The sequence below is a fragment of the Poecile atricapillus genome, chromosome 3 (assembly GCF_030490865.1).
Source record: "Poecile atricapillus isolate bPoeAtr1 chromosome 3, bPoeAtr1.hap1, whole genome shotgun sequence".
Classification (NCBI taxonomy): Eukaryota; Metazoa; Chordata; class Aves; order Passeriformes; family Paridae; genus Poecile; species Poecile atricapillus.
The window spans coordinates 116,152,187-116,172,594 of NC_081251.1; the positions used below are offsets into that span (position 1 = coordinate 116,152,187).

At 55.0% G+C, this 20,408-nt stretch overlaps 1 protein-coding gene across 2 annotated transcripts in view; it reads right to left on the reverse strand.

Moving 5' to 3' along the window:
• The window catches only part of KIZ (kizuna centrosomal protein), a 28,025-nt gene extending 10,477 nt beyond the window's left edge, over positions 1–17,548 (reverse strand). The window contains exons 1-11 of one of the 2 annotated variants that reach the window (XM_058837003.1): positions 17,394–17,539; positions 16,095–17,023; positions 15,895–15,957; positions 14,400–14,556; positions 12,742–12,831; positions 8,991–9,414; positions 7,877–8,093; positions 4,473–4,592; positions 3,431–3,574; positions 2,183–2,318; positions 1,326–1,461 (exon numbers count right to left, since the gene is read on the reverse strand). In XM_058837003.1, coding sequence (XP_058692986.1) covers positions 1,326–1,461; positions 2,183–2,318; positions 3,431–3,574; positions 4,473–4,592; positions 7,877–8,093; positions 8,991–9,414; positions 12,742–12,831; positions 14,400–14,556; positions 15,895–15,923 — 1,453 coding nt within the window. In that variant the 5' untranslated portion in view covers positions 15,924–15,957; positions 16,095–17,023; positions 17,394–17,539. Of the gene's footprint in view, positions 1–1,325; positions 1,462–2,182; positions 2,319–3,430; positions 3,575–4,472; positions 4,593–7,876; positions 8,094–8,990; positions 9,415–12,741; positions 12,832–14,399; positions 14,557–15,894; positions 15,958–16,094; positions 17,024–17,393 lie in introns of both variants that reach the window. The other variant, XM_058837002.1, reaches the window with a different exon arrangement.
• Positions 17,549–20,408: the final 2,860 nt, after the last annotated feature.

Sequence of the window (20,408 nt, forward strand, 5' to 3'; positions counted from 1 at the left end):
CCGAAGCAGGATCCTCTGGAGCTGGCCGCAGAATGACCGGATCGTGCCCACGGAGGCCGACCCCTGTAAGACGGCTGGCAGGCCTGGTGAGGATATTCCCAGGGCACAAACGTGGGACCATGGCACGGAATGGAAGCGGTGCCTGCTCCCCAGCCCTGTTTGTGCCCAGCTGGGCTCTGTGACACCACCTTCGATCCGCCCCGGGGCCAGCGGCTGGGGTTGCTCCCCAGGAAGCCAGCCGTGCACGGAGCCGCCGGCTGTGGCTGTACAGCCCAGGGGAATGAGTGCTGGGCCCGAGGGCAGCGTGCAGCCACCCCTTCCACCTGGAACAGAGTCTATCCCACCACACTCTCCTGCCCGCTCTCATCTTCACCCCAGCCTGTGACTCGTGGATGTGAGCGCGCCGTAATGAAACCATTTCAAAGCAGCAGCCAGCAGACCGCTCTGCTTGCTTTTAAGCCCTACTCCCTTTAATTTCCCACTTTTGTTATCTCTTGTTTATTGATCTAAACTATCCATTACCGCTCTTAAAAGCGGCGCCCACTGGGAACTTGCCGCCCTGGCTCTCTGTAGCTTCCTCACAGAAGGACGAGCCAGCCAAATGTCCTGAGGAACTGAAGACCCGGTGGATTTGGGAAACAAACAAGCCGGCAGCGGCGGCGTGTGCCAGACCTGCTGCAGGAAATTAGCTTAAATCAAAGTCTGCTCGCCTCTGCTCGTCAGAGTGGCGCGCATTTGGGCGCCTGGAGCAGCCTGTTTGCATTCGCCGTGCAAAGAGCACAGCAGCCTAATTGCCTGCGATGGAAGGGGTGCTCCAGGAGCACAGCAAGCGAGCTGCCACCACTGCAATATTCCCTCCTCGTCTGGAGGAACGAGCTGGGCTCTCCCCGACACCGTCCCGAGCTGGGAAATGGCCCCACGTGAACCCTTTCATTTTGGCAGTTCCTTCTGAGGTCTGGCTTTGTCACAAGAGGCAGCAATTGCATCCCCCAGCTCCTAAATGGGAGATGTTTTGTAAAGGTGCCCACAGAACCCACTGGTCTGTTCTATAGCAGCCACAGGGCTTGGCCTTTCCTCTCCTGCAGAAAAACCCACCACCTCAAGCATCACTAAGTTTGGGAAGTAACTAAGCATCACTTAGGCATCACTTGGTTTGGGAAGTAGCCAGAATCACATGCAATAGTGAGATATTTAGGAAAAGCCCCCAAATCCATCACAAACGTACACTGATCTGCCAGTGCACAGAGCCCTGAGGGTTTGGACAGAACTCCCCTGTGTCCAGAGCAGGAACCTGGAGTGGCAGCCAGAGCTGGAACACCCCTTACCTGGTTCTCTCCGTGCCAGTTCCCCCTGCTTTCCTTCCCTGCCGTGGGTGGGGATCGCTGGAAGGCCAAGAGAGGATTCGTCACTCTGGACAGGTGTCCCATCCCCACGCTCTCCTGGAAGGGCCTCTCTCAGCACCTGAGCATTCAAAACACAAACAGCCACAGCTCCATTATCCTCCTCCCCCTCCAGCCTTTTCCAACCCACACATTCAGGCTAATGGACACTCCCAGAGTAATCTGCTTCCAGGGTGTTTCTGTTAGATGTTCCATTACCTGACTTCTAGGGTGTTCCCCTGGGGCTGGTTTTGGGACAGAAATACAGACTTGAGTCTGTCCAATCTACTCCTTGTTCTGCCCTAACTCTCACAGATTGGCAAATCAATTGTTTAACAGCACAGGAGGAGGCTGAGGCACTCGCAGCCTATGGAATGCCATTTCTGCAGGTTTATTTAAACAGTTGGCTACAGCCTTTCACATTAACTTAGAAAAACCATGAGTGTGCCACCATTTATGAAATGCTCTGTGTGTTCAGCACCAAACCTCACTCTGCTTCACAAAAAGTCAAAAGGCACCATTCACAATAAAGAGTCACAGTGAAAGACGTAGAAGCCTCGTGATGGTTTGCACAAGAGCAAAGGGGTGAGCTTGACTGACTGGCATGAAGGGTGGGGACCTTACCAAGTCCCTTTTCCTGTGGGATGAAGCACTGGACACATCTCCCTGACACCCCAGGGCTGGTTAAGCACAGCCTGCCCTGTGTCCTTGCCCTGAAAGCCACACCCTGGGCACAGGGCACGGCCGCAGCGGGGCGGAGGAGGCTCCTGCAGCCCCGGTTTACCCACGCTGTCAGTGCCCACCTGGCCATCCTGCTCCTCCTCTCCCGGTGCCAGCAGCTGCTCAAACATCTCTGCCACCGCCTCCGGGAGCCGAACCTGGTGCTGCTTCAGGAACGAGCCATGGTGGCTGAGGAGAGCCCGCAGCGCCTCCGTGTCCCTGAGGAACAAACCGGCACCCTCAGTGGGACACCCACCCATCTGGCCCTTCATTCCCACTCTGGCTCTTAAAAATATTCCAAGTGGAAAATGTAGGAAGCCACTTGTGAGTTCTGCAAGGTGGGCAAGGGTGACCATCATCACCATCACCATCACCATCACCATCACCATGATGCCTGCCCTGTCCTGAGGCTCAGGATCCAAAGACCCAGCCCTGGTGGCCTCACTCACTTCCTGGGGCACAGCTGGGCACCCAACTGCCCCAGGCTTGTCTTTTCCTCAGAAAGAATAAAAAGGGAAAAGATTAAAAAAAAACCACCAAGGTGTCTTTTAATGTAGAAAATCTCAATCCTGCAACCCTTTTGTTTGCCCAAGCTGTTTGTTTTTCCTGTTGCTCCAGTGAAGTTTCAGAGGAGTGAATTCCAATTAACTCCACGAGTGTTTGTCCCTAAGAAACCATTCAGGAGACACAAGGAGCTGTCGGTGCCCGCAGGCGTATCAGCCTCGCAGGAGAGGCAGGTACTGCAGAGAGACCCTTCTGCAGCGCTCACAAGTGCCCCGATCCTGCCAGCACTTGAGCGCTGCGGAGCCTGCGACGGGGAGGGAGGTCTAGACAGGAGCTAAGCAAGACAGAATGGAAATTGTTTTCATTCCTGGGTTAAAGAGACCTGAAGAAAAAAAAAAAAAAGTAATTCTCACTTGTCCTTGTGGCATATGCACGGGAAAAAAAAAAAAGCCCATTTTGAATAACTGCACTGTGTTGTTTTTAAAGGCCACATGCATCTTCTGTCTCACACGGAATAATTTCCTTCTCAAAATTACATTTCCCGTCCTCACTTGCAGATCCTAGGACGGGAGTGACTGGCTGAGAGGTGTCTGTAGCTCCTGCAATTCCCTGCCTGCCAGACAGTGGGAGACCCTGTGGTCTGGATGAGCTGGAGCTGGGGGCTGCCCTGTGCAGCAGGAGCCAGCACTGGGGCGCGGGAGGGAACGCTCCCGCTGCCGCTGCCACGAGGCTCCGACGGCTCCGTCTGCCTCACACCGGAGGGGCAGCAGGGACCCAGCCAGAGACAGAGCTGTGCCTCAGCCCCAGCAGGTTCTGTGTCCCCGTACCTGGTGTGCTCCTCCTGCCCTGCGCCGCCGCTCTCCGGTGGGACGCTCCCGCTCCGCGTGTGCCGAACCACGGCCCGGAGCTGCCGCAGCACCACGGCCTCCATTGCCTCCAGGTCATCCTGAGCCGGCCCCCCAGCCCCAGCACTGCAACACAAACAGGGGGGACAGCCCCGTGAGCACAGCCAGCCTGGGGATGGGACAGCCCCGTGAGCACAGCCAGCCTGGGGATGGGACAGCCCCGTGAGCACAGCCAGCCTGGGGATGGGACAGCCCCGTGAGCACAGCCAGCCTGGGGATGGGACAGCCAGGGACAGACAAACATCACGGTGGCACATGTGGGACACCACAGGGAAGTCACACTCGCCACTTGGAACGTGCCAGGCGCAGCCTCCCAGCGAGAGGGAAGCTGAGCACATCCCCTCCGGTGGCAGGTTGGGGGGTCAGACCTGTTTGGGAACCCTCTCCCTCATTGGGAACCCTCTGTCCCTCACTGGGAACCCTCTCTCCCTCATTGGGAACCCTCTGTCCCTCATTGGGAACCCTCTGTCCCTCATTGGGAACCCTCTCTCCCTCATTGGGAACCCTCTCCCTCATTTGGAACCCTCTCTCCCTCACTGGGAACCCTCTCTCCCTCATTGGGAACCCTCTCCCTCATTGGGAACCCTCTGTCCCTCATTGGGAACCCTCTGTCCCTCACTGGGAACCCTCTCCCTCATTGGGAACCCTCTCCCTCATTGGGAACCCTCTCTCCCTCATTGGGAACCCTCTCTCCCTCATTGGGAACCCTCTCTCCCTCTCTGTGAACGCTCTCCCTGGTTCCCGAGGAATCCCCCATCACCCAGGGGATGTGAGAGCCGCAGTCTGTGGAGGCTGTGTGCCGCTGTCAGTGACGTTACCGCCAGTTCCCAGTTGTGTACGAGGCTGAGGAAGGACAGCCAGGGCTCTGTGCCGCTGCATTTGGCAGCACCCGAGTCCTGGGCATTCCCTTGGCTCTCCTGCTCCGTTTCTCGTGTTTCTCTGGCACGGGCTGTTTGTCACTCACCTGGGCGGCTCCGCTGTCCCCGAGGGCTGGCCCTGGTACAGCGCCCGGTGCCGGGGGCTCGTCCTCTCCACCAGCCGCTCCAGGAGCTGCAGCGCTCGGCAGAGCCGCGGGAGCTCGGGGCTGCAGATGGACAGACAGACAGACAGACACACAGGGTGACAGGGCTGCCAGAATGTTCCCATCGCTCGGCAGAGCCGCGGGAGCTCGGGGCTGCGGACGGACAGACAGACAGACAGACAGACAGGGTGACAGGTCTGCCAGAGCGTTCCCATCGCACCCTCGGGATAACAAACAGCCTGGTGTGAGCTTTCCAAAGCAAACGGCAGGAACACCTTCCCGAGCTCTGTACGGAGTGGGGGGAAGAAAAAAGCCCACGAGCAGAACAAACCATCCAAAACCCATCCAAAACCCATCCAAAACCCATCCAAAACCCATCCAAAAACCAGCCCGGGCCGAGCCGCCGCATGGAAACTGCGCTTTAATTCCTTCACCTCCGCAGCCAAACAAATCCGCTGGCCACCTACAGGTATGGGGACAGCCCCGGGACCTCAGAGGGGTTCTGATGAGGCTGCACCTCCATAATGATGCAAATGAGGACTTAAGCACTGAAACAATGCCGCGGGCTAATCCCGGGCCAGAGGTGTAAATGGCTATTCAGGTCCCCGCTGCCGCTTTGTGCGGCTCCCAGCCCAGGTCCCGGCCGGCAATGAACACCGCAGCTGGGGCAAAAGAGAGTTCTCTTTCTTTCCTTCCCCCCCAGGCAGGAGCTGCCATGTTTCCACAGTTAACCCTGGCTTAGGCTGCCTCCAGGGAAAAGCCCTGTGCACAAAAACCCGCAGCATTTGCTCGCCCGTGCTGAGCTGCGCCCAAGGCTCTGTTTTCCCTCCGAGTGTTGGGCAACACTGAACAATTAAGTGGGGGCTGCTGTGTCTTTAGCCGAGTTTCCTAGACATTTAATAAGCAAAACAATGCCAGGGAGATCACATAGGCAGTTAAACAGTGCTTTCTCTTTTCCCCCAGCCTTACAAACCCTGTATTCCAGCGGCCGGCTCGTTTCCCATTGTTTTCCTCCCGCTGGGTGGTCCTTCCAGGGTGCCACTCGAGAGGGATACAATAATAAAAAGGGAAGGGGAAGGAAGGGACACCAACATAAAGAAAAACAAAATGTATGACAATCTGCAGCAGGCTACGGATCAGAGGTCAGCAAACAAGAGGTCCTTCTCTTTTACAGGTTGCTTCCTGGAAACAGTCTGATTAAGCTGACAGCTTGAATTATGTGTTACATTTTGTAATGCACAATCCATCTGTGCTAAGTCCTCCTCAATGCAGCTGAAGCAGCACAGGCATAAGCTCTGCCTTTTTCCACCCCCTCAGCTCAGGCCTTAAAATAGTCATCATCTTTCTCCACGCTAATTCTCAGAGACCCTCTCCCCCCGCCTCCCGCCCCCCGGGTTTAAGCCCTCAAAGAAAGGGCTGGGTGCTGCAGGGAATGGTAAGAGGACACGGAGCCTTTCCCCTTGGCTCAGCAGCTCCACGGGAGGGGACACCAGGAGATCAGGAGCCCTGAACCCCATCCCAGGCTGTTCCCGTGGGTGTGAGCTAACCCTAAACCAGGACACAAGCGAGGCAGCAAAGCTGCAGCCCCTGCTGTGACCTGCAACAGCATGCAAACCTTCTGCTCAATCGCCTTTCCCAACAGCACCTCCCTTCCTTGGCTGCCAACACTCCACTGCGGGGAAATAACCCTAAACTCCTCAAAAACCAGAGGCTGGCATCTCTGCAGTAGGACAGGAGAGGCATTTGCTCCAAAGATGAAAACCTGTGGCTTCCTGGCACACAGCAAGGACTGGTTTTGCCTCTGGAGTCAGCCGTGGTGTCTGCTCCTTCCAACACCATGCCCTGTACTCATTTCAGATAATTCACCACAAGTGTATGAACGCTGCTTCCTTCTGATGCCGCAGGGACACTGCTGCTGTGGCACAGTCCAAGCTACAGATATTTCAGCTTAAGGCAACAAACACACAGAACGTGGTGAATTTCAGCACATCTCTTCAGCCAGCACAGGGATTTTGAAAGAGAAAACCCCCGGGGGCTGGAAGGACATCACATGTTGTGACTCCCTGTGGTGCCAGAGCAGAGGAAGCTGCATTCCCGTACTCTGTGTAACGTACACAATCAAAATTCACCTACCAATCACTCACAAGCCTTTCCACGAGATTTCTGGCCGGTTAATTTTGCAAGGCTCGAGTGTGCACGCTGCATTCCAGCTGCCTTGGGAAGCCCACCTGGCTGTGAGCACAGCAAGGGAAGGGCTGCTCCTGCGTTCCTGCCCTTTCATTTGCAGGTAGAGCAAATGAAAAGCCGCATGTTTTCCGCGGCAGCGGCGGTGCCGCTTGCGTGGCCTTGAGAAGCGGAGGCATTCAGCCTGGCACAGCGGGAGGAGAGCCGTGTGCCCCGGGGACAATGCAGGCGCTCAAACCTCCTGGATAATTTCCAGGGGCCTCGAGAGCCGCTCGTCAGGCGCCGCACAGCGAGGCCTCGCCGGGAGGGAACACAAGGTTAAACTGCAGAGACGGGCACTCGCTGCTCTCCCCTGCTCTGCTGTGATTAACAGGTGGGATACAAAGGGAGCACTGGGGGAAAGCTATTTACATGTAAATCAGATGATGTTTCCATAGCGAGCATCATCCCCGTGCAAATGGCACAGGATAAAGTTAGAGGGGTGTCTGCGGTGGCCCCCAGTTTCTGGCCAGGTGTCAGCAGCCAAAGCCTCACTCCAGCCCGGGAATGGACAGCAGCAGCAGGCTGGAACACTGCAAACAGCCCAGCCCCTGGCACAAGAGAACTCCTGTCGCAGCAGAGGCTGCTCCTGCAGGAGCACTTCTTCTCCAGGGGCAGCAGCGCTGTTTCCCTTGAACCATGTCCCCCTGCAGCCCTCCCGGTGACCTCCGGGGACCATCTCCCTGCCGGGACAGGGATGCACTTCCCCGTCTCATGAGGGCGTTGCGGGGCTGGAAATCCTGCCGGGATGGATTTACAGCCTGCTCTACCCTGCTGGCCACAGAATCCTGCTGCTGACACACGGCAGCAGAGGACAGGCCCTGTGTCTGCAGCGCACTGGCCTCGTCCTCTCTTACTCTGTTTCCAAACAAAACGCTCAGACAGTTCAACAACCCCTGGAAGTTTGACCAAGCAGAGAGACTGGAGTAAGATTTGTGTACATTCAGAGAACACCATCTGCACTTTAGCAACAAATGCTTCACTTGCCAGCTGTGCCCCCAGCGAGGTGCCCCAAGGCCCTGAGGGCCCAGCACAGGTCCAAGGTACTCAAGGATGGGGGAGAACTCGGTGAGAGCTTTGGGAAGCGAGCAGCCCAGCTGACCCAGGAAACAGGGAGATGGTACCTGTGTGGTGCTGAGCTGTCCAAGGGCTCCTCCTGGGCCGTGGGAGGGCTGGCTGGGGGCAGCAGGGAGCCCTCTGGAGCCCGGGCATCTCTGCCCTGCTCCTGCCGTGTGCCGGGGACGCTCGGCCTGGCCTCCTGCTCAGCAGCGGCCGGGAGTGGGAGCTCAGCTCTGCTCCCCTCCCTGTGAGCCCACCAGCTGCTCAGGCTAGGCTTTACCCCTGAAAGAACAACAAAACATAATGAATCAAACATAGAAAAACTGTAACTGTTCTTCTCAAAACAGTAGCAGGGCCATGGAGTAGATCACAGTGTAGATCACAGGGGCTGAAACCAAGCTTACCCACATTGTGTAATGTCCCTGTGTGAGGGACCATCCATCCATCCATCCATCCATCCATCCATCCATCCATCCATTCATCATCCATCCATTCATCCATCATCCACCCATCCATCCATCCATCATCCATCCATCATCCATCCATCCATCCATCATCCATCCATCCATCATCCATCCATCCATCCATCCATCATCCATCCATCCAACCATCCTCCATCCATCCATCATCCATCCATCCATCATCCCTCCATCCACTCCTGTCTGTGGGCTTCCCTGCCCTCAGCCCCTGTCCTTCCATGCTCCTCTCACAAGGAGGAGTCCAGGGAGCCGCAGCCTGTGGGGTCTGGGAACAAACCTGGCACTCCTCAAAGCCCACCTGGGCACAGAGCCCGGCTCCCTGACCTCCCAGCTCTGGGGGAATCACCCAGCTGTCGTGCACCAGCTCTGAGGGAGGAGGCAACCAGCCTGAGCCAGGAGTGACCCCTCTGGTGAAGCAGGTTCACATTAAACCTCTTCAGATGAGGCTCAGACTGACCAGGGCCTCTGTGGGCACTGCAGTGAGGAAATCTTCCCTCACAGTGCCCCCGGCCAGGATGAGCCCCCAGCGCCCTTCCCTGTCCCGCTGAGCAGCCTGGGAGGAGAGGGAGTCGAGAGGAAGACAGGAACAGAGAGGGAAAGAAGGAGCGAGAGCCACCACACTCCAAGCACAGTGCCAGAGGTGCAGCAGGAGGAACAGCAGCCTTGGACACGGCAGACAGGACACATCCCACTGCCATACCTGGAACCTGAACCTGCCGCTGGCCCGGCCTCAGGGGGGCTGCTCTGATACCTGAGGAAGCTGAGGTGAGCTGCTCAGAGCTTTCTTCACTGGCAGCCAGGTCCCCATGCTCCTCCTCACTCTCTCCAGCAGTGCTCCCACTGTCAGGACTGAGCAACTCTGGGGACGGGGAGCGCAGAGGGGGCTCCTGCTGCGAGCCCAAACCTCCTGTGACTGAGGCAGCTGCTGCTGGACGGCCCAGTTCTGCTCCTGGATGGCCCAGTTCTGCTCCTGGACAGCCCAGTTCTGCTCCTGGACGGCCCAGTTCTGCTGTTGGATGGCCCAGTTCTCCTGCTGGACAGCCCAGTTCTGCTGCTGGACGGCCCAGTTCTCCTGGCATGGCTGTACTTGCACCAATTCCTGCCTGTCCTCCAGCCTGCAGCACCTGAAACACACAGTGGGACATGGCTGAAGGAGACAAACAGGGGACAAACTGTGTGTGGCACACGTTGCTTCTCGAGGGTGCCGTGCTGGGCTCTGCAGAGGAAAGTGTCACAGAATTCGAGACTTTGCTGTGGCATTGATATTACACAACCCCTGGCACACATTCCACACATCCCAGCGTGAAACGAGGGCCCAGGCTCATTCCAGGAGCCACAACACCCAGTGGCAGAGGCTGCCTGCACCCCCAGCCCAGCCAAAAGGAACCCACACACACCCAGGAGGACTCAAACCCCTCTGAATGGTGACTGCACTTCACAAAGAGTCAAACCTTTGGGATTAGGATCCTCCACAGCTTTGGAGAGCCTGGACCACAGCACCGCATCCAGAAGTGCCCACAGGGCACAGAGCCCAGAGGCACCACCATGTTCCAGTGTGTTCCAGTGTGTTCCAGTGTGAATCACCCAGCAGATCCAGCCACAGAACACTCCAAAACTCCATTTCACTGTCTGTCTGCCTCCTGCTCTTCCCATGGCAGCCTTTCCCACCAGTGACACGGAGCAGACACATTTTGAATGGCACCTTCCTCCAAGCACAGCTGAACAAAACCAGCTGCAGGGGGACAGCCATTCTGCTGCTAAATCCCAATGTTTTAACCCTTGCCTCCTTTCCTCTGCAGACCCACTCAATCAGGACCATTTAGGAGGGGTGGCTGCTGCCACCACGGCCAGTTTATGCAAAGCCAACATGAGCCACCCTAATGCCACTGCTCACACTGAGCAGGGCTTCCTCTCCAGCCCCAAATCCCAGCAGCACAACCCAGTCACCTCCACACCTCTCCCCTCTCTCTCACTGCCTGACCTCTTCCTCCCACACCAAGCCAGCTGCCAAGCCCAGCTGAAAGGAAACAAAGGCATCTTGTCTGCTCTGTGACCAAGCTTCCTTAAAAAAGCTCAAATTCCACGTAACAAGGAGCAGAACAAAAAGCCATGAGGTCATTTTAAGCAGTAGCAAAGGTTTGCCACTCAGATTAAGTTCACAGTGTATTCCACAGCTCTCAGGTTCCTCCTAATTACTTCTCAGGTGTGGGTTTGGTGCTTTCAAATGCCTCCTGCCAGTCCTGCACGGCTTTGGCAGCTCCTGGATGCAGTGCTCCAAAACAAATGGATTTCAAGTGGGCACAGCCCACTTCCCTACCCATCCCTTTCCCCAGGAAGGCACTCTGCCACCAGGTGTTCCTGAGAGGTTCCAGCGTGCCCAAGTCCAAAACCTTCTGAGGGCTCCAAGGAAGAGTTTCTGAGCTGACTTCCCAGCACAGAGGATGCAGGAGCCTGGGCTCTACAGCTCTGCCAGCCAGGGGAGAGCTCTTCAGCGTGGGACTTGTGAGCTTAAGGACTCCCCTGGACACTGGGAGCCCTAAAGGACACCCATCCCATGGCTCAGGAATGTGCCAGACATTCCTGAAGGCGTTTGAGCACTGGGATATTGCCTGTCTGTAGAAGGCTGGTTCTGGGATTGCCCTTCTGGGTCCCCAAGATGTCCCTGAGGGGGTCCTGACACAGGCACTGCATCCCAGCCAGCCTGAGGGGAGCCATCCCAGTCCCAGTGCTGGGAAATAAAAGCAGTTCCACAGCCTTGGCCTGGCCATCCCTGATGCTGACTGCACACCCTCCCTGGGACTGCCTCGGGGGCACTGCACTGACAACAAACTCCTCTGCTTCGGGCTAACCACCAAAAAAATCCCAGAATTAGGAGCTGAAACACACCCCAGGGACATGGCAAAAATGCACAATGTAGCTGAAGTTATCCCTGTGTTCTAGGAGGGAGATGAGGAGGAGGAAGAGGATGAGAGATAAAGGAATCCACAATCCACTCCATGATGACACGCAAATTGACATTTTTGGGTACACACCACGCTGCCACAGTGCCCAAAACCTGCCCAGTTTTTCAACCCCCAAGTCACAGCACAAGCCTTTGATGCTCTAGTACTGATGCCAACTTTTCCATCAGCTGGAAATCCCATCTCCCAGACTGCCTGCCCTAATTGGGCAGCTCACACTCCAAAATAAACTCACCTTTCCCCACAGCACCTCCCGATTCAAACCACAATTTGCACCCTGCCACAGGCCTGCCTATATAGGTCAAGGCTGCTAGGGTTCACTGCTTTGTGTATTACAGTTTAAAGAATGCTCTAAATTCAAGGTTTTTAACTTTTTAATCTATGGGGAAAACTTCCTATAAACTCAGATTAACGACTGCTAATGCACTGAAGAAAGGAAACCAAAAACCTTCCCCCTACTATAAAAACAAAATAGTGTGGCCTCTGTTTCTTTTCTGATAAGAGTCTTAAATACCAAACATTTAACTGCATAATAACATTCCCTGGCAGCCAGCAGCCTGCTTAGCAGATACATAAAGCAGGTAAAAGGGGAAAAAGTTAATTTCTTGGCTGAATGATTCCATCGGTAGCTATAGGGCAAACTAGAAAGTCTTTTAGTAAAGTAGCAGTTGATTCTTCTATCAATCTGCAGCACACACACTCTTCCAAGGAATGCATTAAATATGAAAATCATATCCCGTTATCATCTGTTCCCAGCTTTCAGCCCAGTAAGCTTTCCTTAATGAATGCTGTAGCCTAAGGGACGCGCGTGCTGCCGGCTCCTCGCAATAATGGAGTGATGCTCCCGTCCTGCCGATTGCGGCACCGCCTGGCTGAGGGGCTTCCACACACAGTCACAAGTGACTACTCTTGCCAGCATGCTCCAAGTTATTACAAGATGTTTTTAGACATTTCATCTGAAAGAGCTTTGCTGCTTTTAGTGGAGGAAACAGCTCTGGTCTTGAACTGTATCATTTATATGGAGATAGGAGGAGGGATTAGGAGCCTGCATTACTGCAGATATATGGCAGCAGATATTTAAGTATTCCTTGCCAGTCTTTTTGTCTGTTCCTTAGATATGCAATCTCCTTCTGCTCCTTCTGAGGAAAGGTCAAAACACACAGAATTACGAAGGCAGCGCACGGCTCCTCGGCTGCGGTTCTGCAAATATCCCTCATTAGGAACATTTCCTCCTCGGTCACGACCATCTCCACACCATCCAGCGCAGGAATTATCAAAGCCAACAAGAAGACGTGCGTAAACAGTCGCAGGTTTTTTTTTGATCCCGGCTCTCTGGATGAAACGGTTGCACTTTTTACCCAGGTGCTTCTCCTTCTCCCAGGCACTCCCCACGATTTCACCCCGCGCGCTCCGGCACCGCAATCCCGGGGAAAGGCGGCGCAGCTCCGAGGAGAGCGCGGCGCTGGAGTGAAGCCCATTTCCCCCCATTACCTGCTCGCTGGACCCTTCCTCCTCGTCACCTCCTGCTGACGAGCTGCCCTCTCGGAGGGATAACAGGCTTTGAATTTCCCTTCCGTACCATTCCTAAAAGGGAACAAATCCGTCACACAGAGCCCAGGGACCCCTCCCCACGCTCCAGCCCAAGGGACGCCACTTTGCACAATGTGCACCTTTAAATGCAAAGCCCCTGCAGCCTTTTTAGCTCGGACCGCATTGAGAAGCGGAGATCTCGTCTGCTCCTCGTTTTCCTGCTGCCCTGCCCGAGCAGCGTGGCCTGCACACAACCTGCTGCAGGGCTTTCACACACATTTACCCGTGCCCAGCATTCCCAGCCCTCCAGAACAGCAATAACTTGTTGGCTCGTATTTATCGCATCCCAACCGGTGTCTGCCACACCAAACTCCTGCTGCTGCCTCCAGGGATGACTCGGGTTGGGGTGAAACGAGCCCCACGGTGTGTTTTTATCCCCACCTCACAGCTGGCTGGGCTCCTGGTGAAGATCACCAAGGTGGAACCGTGGGGAACAAAGCCCCGCCATGTCAGGAGTGGAGATGCTCAAAAGAAACTCAGATGTAACTCCTGCATTTTGCTGAAAGCTGAAGTGAATTTATTTATACTCCTAAAAATTACTGACCGAACAACGGGGAGCAAAAGTGCATCTTTCAGAAACAAAAGGAGTTTTGTGAGCTACAGCCACGTAATGAATGTGCACAGAGTTGTGATAAAGCACTCCTAAAGGGCATTCTCTATGGAAAAAAAGGAGCGAAAACAGCAATAATTTCCTTCTGCATACTCCCATGATAGATTAAATGATTGCACGCTCCATAACTCTCCTGCTTTCCATAACTAACACGGAGGAGATGTCATTTGTTCAGCGGCTCCCAAAAGTAACTGTAACCTGGCAAAGATAAAATGGATGGCACGGGAACATCAGAATGGAAGGGCTGAACAAAAGCTCCACGTGCAGCTCGTGGCAGTGGCACTGGGCCTGGCAGCAGGTGTCACAGCCACCAGCCCTGCCACTGCTGCCGAGGGGGAAAATCCCTCCAGAGCAGCAGGGGAAAGCTGGCACCGCAGCACAGCCCCCCTCCTGCTCTGCTTCAAATAACAGGTAAAAATCTCAGGGGAATAACAGGGGAATCACACCCCCCAGGAACAGGCTCTGACTGCTGGGCTTCTGCACTGCAGCCAGGAAAAGATGTTCTGGGAATGTCACCAGATCCGACAGGGCTGTTGCTGTGTGAGGAATAAACACAGCCAAATGTTTCTGAGGAGTGCCACTGCCCTTGGAAAGCAGGAACGAACTCCCTTCCCTGCAGACTGTGCTCCCCCAAAAACCTGGCTCCACGCATCAGTGCCATAAGGGGATGGCACAATTTCATCCTAAAAAACCTGGAATCCTCACTTTGCAACATCCCAAACTGTACTTTAGGGCACAGCACGGCAACATAATAATAACAACTACAATAATAACAACGTGATTCAAGAGCCCCGAGGGCTTGGCTTTTTCTTACAGCATCTGTTGAACCTGGGGTACTTCAGCCCTGAAACACAGACCCTGATGGGGCTTGCTTCCAGCTCTAGGACACACCAGGAGATCCCTGCTCAACAACAGCCAACACCCACGCCCCAGTCTTATAGAAAGCTACTTCCATCTTGCGGATGCTGTGCCAGCCCGTGGTTTCCATGTGAGCCTCCAGCTGCAGGAACTCGCGGCGCAGCGCCCGGTTCCGGCGCAGGGCCAGCTGCTGCCGCGCCACCACCGCTGCCAGCCGCCTCTGCAGCCTCTGCTGCTCCTGCCTCACCCTGCAGGGCAAAGAACAGCTCAGAGGGCTGGAAACAAACCAAAGGCACCCGCCGCGATCGCTCTGCCTCACACACGCACAGCAGCACTGCGGGGAGCTGCCCCAGGCCCCACAAAGGCGGAGACTGGTTCTTCTGCACACCTGCATTTATAGAAATATCTGTGTGCCGCTTCCCCCCACATTTACACGGGGGCTCTGGTGCTCCAAAGGGTAAAGACGTTAAAAATATCCCCTAACTGTGTTTTAAATGGGTCATGTGCTACTCACTCCTATCCCATTAAATCAGAATGAAAACTGTAGCAGAGGAACGTGCTCTGAAAGTCACCCAAGCGGGAACGCCGGGGCTGAGCTGTCACAGCTGCCTAAATCCAGGGTGCCACCAAGAGGGGCACTGGAAATCCATCTGAGCCAGCTCTCTCCCACCTACAGCCCAGATTCCCTTCCAGCCTTTCCAGATTTCCTTTCCTGACCTTTCCTGTGACCTTTCCTGCCTCCAGGGCAGCCACACTAATGCCAACACAGGGGAACAGGCACCCCAAGATGCCCCTGGCCCACAGCTCCATTTCAGCCAGGAGGGAAACTGCAGGCCAAAGATGTTCAGAGAAACTGCAGTTCTAAACATGTTAAATTAAACCAAATAAAAAAAAAAACAGGAAACAAAGTACATGTGATGCTGCCCCACCTGTCCAGACTTTTTTTTTTTTAATTAGTATTTCTGCCCCTTTCGGAAGAGGGGCTCCCACAGCACCCAGCACTCCATCTCTGGAGCTTTGAGGACAGGAATGGAACATTGGGTGACACTTCTCAGTCCTCTCTGCTTGCTGGGACTTTTGGGTGTGGTGTTTTTGGGTTTTTTTTTTTGCTTTGGTTTGCTGTTTAGGGTTTGGGTTTGTTGGGGTTTTTTTTGTACAGACTGTCCATGCAATTTACATTAAATAGATTAATCATTAATACATTAAATAGATGCTGCAGAAAGAATCCAAGGAGAAGGGCCAGAACCTGGAATATCCCCTAAGGCTTCTTAAGGCTTTCAACTTTCTAAGACCCAAGGGTTCTCCAGCATGGACTAAGCTGTGGTGACTTTGCAAAAACAGGATAAAGCCAACCTGCCTGTTGGCTATTCCCAAGATTTTAGTATCCACAGAATGAGGCATTCATGTTCCTGCTGCAGTTCTTTCATCAATAACTCGAAGACATGAATTTTGCATTACACTTAGCATATGAATATAAATATAAATGTATTATTACTGAAAAACCTTCAAGACAACATTCTAAAGGCATTCCAAGATAGCGAAACCTTTGTAACTGAAATAAAATAACCCCTTTTAAACAGGCTTACAGGTGTGGGTCAGCCATGGTGCATTCCATCCTCTGCCTTCCTAATTCCAGCCTCTTGGCTCCACTGGAAGAAAACAAACAACAGACAGTGAGGTAAAAGCATTTCACCACCTGAGCTCTCCAAATGCCACAAGGAGGGGGTTTTGCAGGGCACAGCCCCTGCTGAGCAGAGGTCAGATTTGCTGGGAGTTACAGACCCACCTGCCAGCCCAGCTCTGAGCTTTCAGCACTCCCTGCTCCACACTGGGACAGGGCTGCTGGCAAGGGAAGAGAGCCTGAACATCCTCATGGGACCCAGCAAAGCAGCCAGAGACCTCAGACAGCCCAGGAGGGGCTCTGAGCCCCAGGGTGGGCAGCCCCCAAGCCTTGCTATGGATTATTGCATTCAGGAACTGAACTCGAAACCAGCTCACGTTTCTCTCTTGGCATCCAAGCCACGTCCATCCAGAGGCAGGTGAGCCCTGCTGGCAGCACTGCTGCAGGAATTAATGCCCACCAGGAGTCCTGGCAGTGCCCAGAGCCCGTGGGGCCATCGACACTGCCCCCAGCAGTGCCAGGGCACCGGGCAGGGGACGGACACGTGCTGCACCACAAAGCCACCCACACCTCAAGCCAGCCCATCGGGAAGGCAGGCTTGGGAACAGAGTGAAGCTGCCATTATTGGACAGCTCCAAATTGCACCCAGGATGAGCAAAAACCAGAAAAGAGCCAGGAGAGGCTTCCAGCAGATTCCCACTGCAAGCCCAGCAGGAACAGCACCGGGGGTCACAGCAGCGAGGTGTGGCAGTGAAGGGGACATCGCACACCCCAGCACCTCTGGACACTCCTCTTCGTGGATTTAGGCTCTCCCTACACACACAGACACCTCCTCCCAGTTTCCCTGCAGAGAGGGGAGCCAGGGAAAGCCCTTCCTGCTGCTCCGTCCCTTCCAGCCGTGTGATGCTGCCGGTGCCTGCAGCAGGATCGGGGTTCCCAGGCGTGTGCACAATTCAACAGCCAGGCTCCACCTGGGACCCCATCCCTTCAATTTCCTCTGACACCACGCACAGCCCGCCAAACGCCGCCTCCCAGATCCTGTTCTTTACACTTTTCCCAGTAATTTTCCTGCCTCAGCGGAGAGCACCGATATCCTGGGGAGGAGGAAGCCGATGGATGTGAGAGCAGCCGGTGTCTGTGATCCGCAGGGAGCAGCGGCGAGGCTCAGCACACGGGGCCAGCCCGCAGCAGCCGCTCGGGCACACCGGGACACCAGGGCAGGGCTCCCGGGGCCGGACACAGCCCGGCACCCCCGGGGCTGCCCGGGGCACCGGAACAGACCCTGCCCGGGAGGCTGACCCGAGGTGCCGGCCGCTCCATGCACCGGGAGCTGCCCACCGGCTTCCCAGCGCTCCAGAGCTCGGGCATCGAAGGGAGAGGAGATGGCTGAGAACAAGGGGGGAAGCGTCCCCCCGCCCGGGCCGAGAACCGAGCCCCGACCGCCCCGCGGGGGAGCCGGCTCACCTGCCAAGGGCCGCCTGCGGGGCCCCGATCCCGGTGCCGTTCCCGGTGCCCGTGCCGGTGCCGATCCCGGTGCCTATGCCGTTCCCGTTCCCGATCCCGATCCCGATCCCGATCCCGTTCCCGATCCCGATCCCGATCCCGATCCCGATCCCGATCCCGATCCCGATCCCGTTCCCGTTCCCGATCCCGATCCCATTCCCGGTGCCCCGCGCGCTTTCCGGCGCTGCCCACGTGCGGTTCCCGGCGTGCCCCGCGCGGGACCCCGGAAGTGCCGCCCCGCGTTGCCATGGGGACGGGCGGGCGCGGCCTGCGCCGCCCAGAGGCGCTCTGCGAGCCTGGGAGGCGTTTTTATTATTAGTTTTTAAAATCGTTATTTGTCGTTACCCCAGCTCTCACCACCACGTTGTTGCGCCCCCGGCCTGGTGCTGGAGGACAGCTGGGGCGAGGCAGGCTTCGTGTCCCTGGAAAAGGAAGAAATTTGCAAAGCGCCAGTCCAAAAAATAACCGGGAGCTGCTGAACAGTCACAGCTCGGTTTTGCCGAGGTTATTGTACACAATGGTTTTCAAGAATAAACCCTGACTCCTCGTCGTCTGGAGTGTCACTGTGTCCCTCCGGTGCTGCCACCTCTCCAAAATTGCCATGGGAGAAGGCACAGCATCCCCAGCCCTGCACTCACATCTCCAGCTGCAGAATGAAAACAGAACGCCCGCCTTTCATTTCCAGATAAAAACTTTGATCCCTTTGAAAGGAAGCTGCCAAATGAGCGCTTAAATTCCAGGCCCCCAATAAAATCTGAATACCGCGTGAATAATTGAAATGAAGGAGAAGCGATACATCAATAGACAAAATTGCGGAGAGCGGTGAAATGCTCAAGCGTAATTAGGACAGCAATCAGCGTACAATTAGTGCGAGATCATCACAGTAATTACCCTTCATTAGAACTCCTGGCCAAGAACCGACACATGGAAAAGCTCGGCTGGAGCTGGAGGTCTGGCTGGGGACATGCCCTGGACGTGGGGGGATCGGAAGCTTTTGGGGTTCCTCGGCTGGGTTTGGTGATCCAGCAGCGTTTCTGGTGTGTCCAACACCTGCAGCCTCCAGCTCAGCCCCACAGATCTGCACACAGGGTCAAAATTGTTATAAATTCACTTGAGAGAGTGTTAATTGAGAGAGCTCTGTGGAATGGCTGTAGTGGCACCCAGCTGTCCCCAAATTAGCCTGGCTCAGACCCCGTGTGTGTCCCCGAAATACCCGGCTCAACAAAGCGTGGATGGGCTTGATCAGAGCTTTCCCACTCCAGGAATGCCCAGCAGAGCACTTGGGAGCCTTTTAGGATTGCATTCCCATAAAGTGGGCTCGTCATCAGGACGGTTCTCCCCCCTTCCTCTGTTTTCTGAAAGCAGAGCTGTGTTTTGGAGATCTCCCTCACACCCTCACAAGAGCCCGCAGGTGAAACCTGGGCCTGCTTTCAGAAATATCTGAAAAAAAGAACACCCCAACCAGTACAAAACTCCCTGGCGCTCCCAGCACTGTGTGAAATGCCCAGCCCACTGCAAGCCTTATTCCAAGCTGCATTTTTAGGGTGTGGTGGAAAGGGGCCGATGGCCCCTGACCCACCGGGATGCACAGTTCATCTCCTGGGCAGCCCTGGCAGGATTGTTTTCCCTGAGGACCCCAGGCTAGGGCTGAGGGATGTTGAACTGCAGGCAGGGCTCAACATCCTGCTATTTATTTAACGAAAAACAGGGAAATGAGGAGCCTCAGCCTGGTCCTCCGATGTATTTCCCACTTTGTTCCATGTCTCGGTGCTCATCGGGCTCATAATTGACTCAAGAATAATCTCCATCCTCCCATCCCTGATAAGGACTGTGGGCCCTTCCCTGAAAGCCTACAAAGAGGAGTGTTTTGTTTGTGTTCTCCCCACAGTACTTCACACTTCTTTTAGATTGTTTTAATTTAATTTTGATGTAATCTGATAAGAGCTGTAAAACTGTCAAAAGAAGCCGCCTCCTTCTGTCGCATTAAGTACACTTTGAACGAAATGGTGGCTTTGTCCCCAGTAGCTGCCAAACCAAAGCATCTCTTGATTCCAGCGCAGGGATTGATGTGCTCTAATCTGAACAGCTTTACGCTCTTTTTCATTTCGGGAGGCAGCCACGTGTCCGTGAGCATCCCCCTTTCCTCTGGGATGTGGGGGATTGGCCTCACGGAGCTGAGCACCTGGCCTCACCTACCACAGACCCCTGGCAGATTTTCCCACTTTTCCAGAGCAATGGATCCAGGTGCTGCTCGTGCCTGCTGCAGGGATGGGAAGCCCCTCGCTCCCAGAAAAGTGGGAAACTCCTTACAGAGCAGGAATTGTTGGTGTCTGTGATAGGGTGTCACAGGACACGCAGCAAGCAGGTGGGGGGACAAATTTTCCTGGAAAGGGATTTCCAGAAACACAAGGATGTGTTGGGAAGAGGTTTTCCCTCTCTGTGGCCGTGCCTGGGTGATCCCTGAGAGCACAGTGAGCTCACCCTCAAGCCAGGGCACAGCCAAATGCATTTGCTTTTCTTTTTCTCAATGAGACACATAGCACAGGCCCCGGTAGCTGTGTGGAAGCATACAGAGAATTTACATAATGCCCAATACGAGTCCTTTCTGTTAATGACTCAAGTCCCAAGTGCAGAGCACTAATAACACACCAGGAACCGAAGAGCAGCAACAGCAGTGAGCGATCTCAGCAGAGCAGTTGTGAGGATCCATTTCCTGTCAGTGGCAATGCCTGGGAACAGTAATTAGCGTGTTGAATTTAATGTTCACATTTTAATACATTTAAATGTAATAAAATGCTTTTATTAAGTGGTACAGTTCCTCGGAACCTGTTATTACTCGTGTCTGACGCACAAGCAGCGCACACCACGTCTGGCCTCAGATCTGCTGCCTCGGGGCAGGTGACAGAGTTCCTCCAGCAGGAGCCTGGAACGCAGAACCCAACGGCTGAACACACAGAAACCTGGAGACCCCAGCAG